At 46.8% G+C, this 5415-nt stretch overlaps 1 protein-coding gene across 1 annotated transcript; it reads left to right on the top strand.

The window, feature by feature from the left end:
- Positions 1-2561: 2561 nt before the first annotated feature.
- LOC116972902 (probable G-protein coupled receptor 139) lies at positions 2562-3461 on the top strand. The gene has a single exon (XM_033020489.1). The coding sequence runs from the start codon at positions 2562-2564 to the stop codon at positions 3459-3461; it is 900 nt and encodes a 299-aa protein (XP_032876380.1).
- Positions 3462-5415: the final 1954 nt, after the last annotated feature.

Here is a 5415-nt window from a genome sequence, read left to right as displayed (position 1 = left end):
AATCCAACTGGGGTACAAACGTCACTTCCAGTACATGTTATTGATGCTAGAAACGCGTACTTTCAAACTTGTTAAAAACCGTGAAAACGGCCCGTTTTTGAGCTGTAAATAACTGTGCCAGTCATGGTGACCGCGAGGCACAGCTATCTTACTTTAGAGTCCAGAAGATAAAGAAAAACGAAGGTAAAGACAAGAGAGCGCTGAAGGGAAAATAACAGCGGAAGTTGTTGGCCGTGCAGATATAAAGATCGAAAATATCGGGATTTTATCGCGTTTGCTCACTGCATTTCATCAAAACATCAATAATGCCTTAGTTCCGGTAGGCGGCGCGACTCTCGTCTGCAGCGGCCTCTGCAGTCCGTCTGCGTTTTTATTATTTTATGTCTATGTTTTTATGTAGTTTTTGTTATTTTTGTTGGGGTATGTGTGTGGGGGGTGTGGGGGGGGGGGGGTGTGGGGGGGGGAGGGGGTAACTTTTAAATCTCTCCCTGCACGGGAGACCCGACCTTTTCTTTGTCGGGTCTCCGTTGTCGTTGGGGCTGCAACGAGGAGCGGCCTCCAACAGGAAGACCGGGGAGCTCTGGTGCCAACTACTCACCTCACCGTCGCGGAGCTGGCCGAGTCCAGAGCGGGTGGAGCTGTGGTGGACGCTGCTGCGGCCCGACCCCCGGAGATTCGGAGGCTGCAACTGCGGGTTTGGCGGGCGGCACCGGGAGCCCGCGGGTACCTGGAGGGAGACCGCTTTTCAGGGCTCCCGCAACGGCGACTTCTCCCGCCCGAGTTGCGGGGTTGAAGAGCTCCTGGAGCGGGGCCTTACAGCACCGCCCCGCGCGGCTTGGAATGGCTTTGGGTCTCTGCGAGCGCGCGCCGGGGGCTCTAACACCAAGACCCGGTGTGCGACCTTGCATCACCCGGCGTGGCAATAATGGCCACGGACAATCGCCATCGCCCGCCGGGGGCTTTGACTTTGACTCTGACATCGGGGGGGAGAGTGCAGTGGAGAGAAAAGTTTTTTTGGCCTTCCATCACAGCAATGTGATGGATGTTTATGTAAAATGTGTTGTGTCTTGGGTCTATTTGTTTGTAATGTATGGCTGCAGAAACGGCATTTCGTTTGGACCTCAAGGGGTCCAAATGACAATAAATTGAATTGAATTGAATTGAATTGAATTTTGATGACATTCAGTGAGCAAACGCGATAATTCCCGATATTTTCGATCTTTATATCTGCACGGCCAACAACTTCCGCTGTTATTTTCCCTTCAGCGCTCTCTTGTCTTTACCTTCGTTTTTCTTTATCTTCTGGATTCTAAAGTAAGATAGCTGTGCCTCGCGGTCACCCCGACTGGCACAGTTATTTACAGCTCAAAAACTAACCGTTTTCGCGGATTTTTAACGGGTTTGAAAGTTCGTGTTTTCAGCATCAATAACATGTACTGGAAGTTACGTTTGTACCCCAGTTACATTTTGCGGTCACGTGGGTGAGGATCTAAGACCCAGTGACCTTTCGTGAAATCACCCTATAATAAACTAAACTAAAGTTGACCCATGCTCGCAGATCAGGACCGATCCTGTCGCATGGCGAATCGGGCAGGAGGCATAGAATAGCGGACGGTTTATTCGAGTTATATTGAGCTGGTGTAAAAATAACTTTTTCACTTCTGTAACCTATGCCCCTGCATAATGCATTTGTGTCGAGTGGAGAACCTACTGAAGTTGCCAAATAATGATAAATTTGGACCTGGAAGTGTTTTTGAATAGAAGTTGTTGCTTTAACTTCATGTCCACTGATGCAGCGGGTTTACATTAAGGGTGAGAGATAGAATCGATCTTTAATGAGGGGGGCATAGTGGCGCAGCGGTAGAGTTAATCACAGCGTCAGAGACCCGGGTTCGATCACGACCACGGGTACTGTCTCTAAGGTGTTTGTACGCTCTCCTCGCGACCTGCGTGGCTTTTATCCGAGATCGTCGGTTTCCTCCCACATTACAAAGACGTTCATGTTTGTAGGTTAATTGGCTTGGCATAGAAGTGAATTGTCCCGAGTGTGTAGAATAATGTTAATTTGCGGGGATCGCTGGTCTGTGCGGGCTCGATGGGCCGAAGGGCCTGTTTCCGCGTTGTATCTCTAAACTGACTTAAACTGATAACGTCGAATATCGAAATACATCTTTGTGTTAATAGAATTTATTTCAAACTTTATTCCTGCAATCAGATAAAATGAACGACGTTACGCAACTTCCCCAAGCAGTTATATTATTTTACCCAAATGTATACAACTGCAATGGTCAAACGTACCCAGAATACCAACAGCGACCAGCAGGGGGGCAATGAATTGCATAAATGAAGCTGGATATAAATTGTCCCTAGTTTATACGAAACTGAATCTCATGAGCAAACGTGGTTATTTACTATATATCATAACATCAGTTCTCTTTATTGCAGAGGTATGGCTGCCCATTGGCACAGTATACAGCCCGGCAAATGTCATGGTGTTCATAAGGGTTGCACACGTTATGTAATGTTTTCCAATTCATTACGCATTTTCTACAGTTAACTTGATGACGATTGCGATTCTCTCCCGAGGAAGGTGTGGCCTATCAACGTGCGTAACCCGCTACCTTGTGGCTGTGGCGGCAGCGGATCTGCTGATTGTCATCCTGGACCTGATACTGAGACACATCCCCATTGTCTATTGGGAGCATTTCCTCTACGTTCAGTCGATCCCCATCTGCAACATCCACGCCGTCCTGCTCTTCGCCGCCACAGACTGTTCTGTTTGGTTTACCGTCACGTTCACCTTCGACCGCTTCGTCGCCATTTGTTGCCAGAAGCTCAAAGGCAACTATTGCACCGAGAGAACGGCGGCGATTGTTCTCGGGACGGTTACTCTGCTGAGCTGTGTGAAGAACATTTTCTGGTACTTTATGTTGACTGGTCGATATTTGCTGATGACCCATCCTTGGTTTTGTGCTGTGGAGCAAAAGTTTTATTCCTCAGAGGTCTGGGCAGCAATTGAGGTTATTCATTATATATTCACGCCGGCAGTCCCATTCGCCATTATCTTGTTGCTCAACTGTTTAACCGTTCGGCAAATCGTAGCTGCGAGCAGAGCCCGCAGGAGACTCCGGGGTCAAAATAATGTGGACTGTGGTCAGCGTCCCAGAGACCCGGAGATGGAGAGCCGAAGGAAATCCATCATTTTGCTCCTCGTCATTTCCGGCAATTTTATAGCCCTGTGGTCATTGTACGTCGTGTACGCTCTCTGCAATCGAGTGCTGTTGCTGGGCTACAAGTCTGCGGCCGTCAACATTTTTGTGGAGCAGATTGGATTCATGCTGCAGCTTCTCAGCTGCTGCACCAACACCGGCATTTATGCCGTGACTCAAACTAAGTTCAGAGAGGAAGTACGGAAAGCGGTTGCACGACCCTTCTCTGTACTTGCGCGATGCGTTAAATAACGAAAATGCCCACAGTCATTTTCTCTACTGTACACTGACGACGAGCCGACATTGTTCACTGTTTTTCTCTCCCTCGGGGTGTTTTGTAACGCTACGGTTAATGTTAGGTCTGTATTATGTATACTTGGTCCCATTAGTCTTCCCAACTGAGTTCAGTCCCTCCCTTTTGACGGAAATTGGATTCGTATTCAAACATTGAGCTGCTGCACTTACACATACACTTGCGCGGTGACCTCGCCTAAGACCCGGGAGCAGCTTTGATTACACTGAAGGCTATTAAAACAAAGTTATTGTACTATTATTGTGCTTAGCAATTTATTGATTTCTTCTTTAATACAAATGATCTATTTAATTTGTCTATACGGGCAGTAATGCTGCTGCAAGTCAGAAATTTATTGCTTGTGAATGTCTGAAGAAGGCCCTCGACCCGACGCGTCGCCAATTCCTTCTCTCCAGAGATGCTGTCTGCCCCGCAGAGTTTATACAGCATTTTGTGTCGATTATCGAGTTAAACCAGCATCGGCAGTTTTTTTCCAACACATTTACTGTTTTATTGTCGGTGGATGTAAAACGACCCTTGATTTTTCCTCTATAATAACTTCAGAGGAGAGTGTTTCGTTTTGCGATGAATTAGGGTAATCGAAGCATGAGTGGAACTGAGACGCGAACTTCCATTTAAAATTTTATCAATATCGGTCTGTGTTGCAGACGGCGGCATTCATACCCGCTTTTCGGAGACTCGGTGGCCACCAAACATAGAAATATGGAAACATAGAAAATAGGTGCAGGAGGAGGCCATTCGGCCCTTCGAGCCAGCATCGCCATTCATTGTGATCGTGGCTGATCGACCCCAATCAATAACTCGTGCCTGCATTCTCCCCGTATCCCTTGACTCCACTAGCCCCTAGACCTCTATCTAACTCTCTCTTAAATCCAACCAGTGACATGGCCTCCATTGCCCTCTGTGACAGGGAATTCCACAAATTCACAATTCTCTGGGTGAAAAAGTGTTTTCTCACCTCAGTCTTAGATGGCTTCCCCTTTATTCTAAGTGTGGACCCTGGTTCTGGACTCGCCCAACATTGGGAACATTTTTCCTACATCTAGCTTGACCAGTCCTTTTATAATTTTATATGTTTCTATAAGATCCAAGTGGCGAAATCACCAGATGGCGAAATCTTGACATTACTGTCGTTGACAACTGAGCACATTTAACCACACTGGAACTGCAGGAAGCGCACACACCAGATTTGATTCACAGATCTGGCTTTCGTTCTTTAGGTTCAGATTACGGTGAAGGGATTCAGGGCTAAAATGTTAACTTACTTTCTGTCTTTCACTGCGGATTATTTCCGGAATGTTTTGTTCTATCTTATTGTAGCTATCTACGATATCAAAGATAGATACAAAATGCTGGAGTAACTCAGTGGGACAGGCAGGATCTCTGATGAGAAAAAATGGGTGACGTTTCAGGTCGAGACACTTCTTCACACTGAAGTTTCTGGTCGGCGGCCTTCTTCAGACTGATACCAGAGACATGTCAGGCGTTAAATATTTCAGCTATAACGTAGTTTTACCGGAGTTGGCTGAGCATGTATCCCGAGTAACACAATTTGTGTCCAAAGCGGGGATTGCATTATTTGTGTCTATCTTCGACGTAAACAAGCATCTGGGAGGGTGTAAGAGAAAGTGCAGACAGGAGATACAGCATAATATGGCATCTGGAGAGGAAATAAAACAAAGGGTGAACAGAGTGTCGGACCGCACATGCTGAAAGCCATTGTCGACGTTTAGGATGGACATTGTATCATCAGAGAGAGAGAGAGAGAGAGAGACAGGGAGAGAGAACGAGATAGATAGATGGACATATAGATAGAGAGAGATGGAGAGAGAGAGACAGGGGGAGAGAGAGAGAGAGAGAGAGAGAGAGAGAGAGAGAGAGAGAGATACCCAG

Source organism: Amblyraja radiata, chromosome 5, assembly GCF_010909765.2.
Source record: "Amblyraja radiata isolate CabotCenter1 chromosome 5, sAmbRad1.1.pri, whole genome shotgun sequence".
NCBI lineage: Eukaryota > Metazoa > Chordata > Chondrichthyes > Rajiformes > Rajidae > Amblyraja > Amblyraja radiata.
Note: the sequence above shows the minus strand (reverse complement) of the source record. Positions and strands in the feature narration are given on the sequence as shown.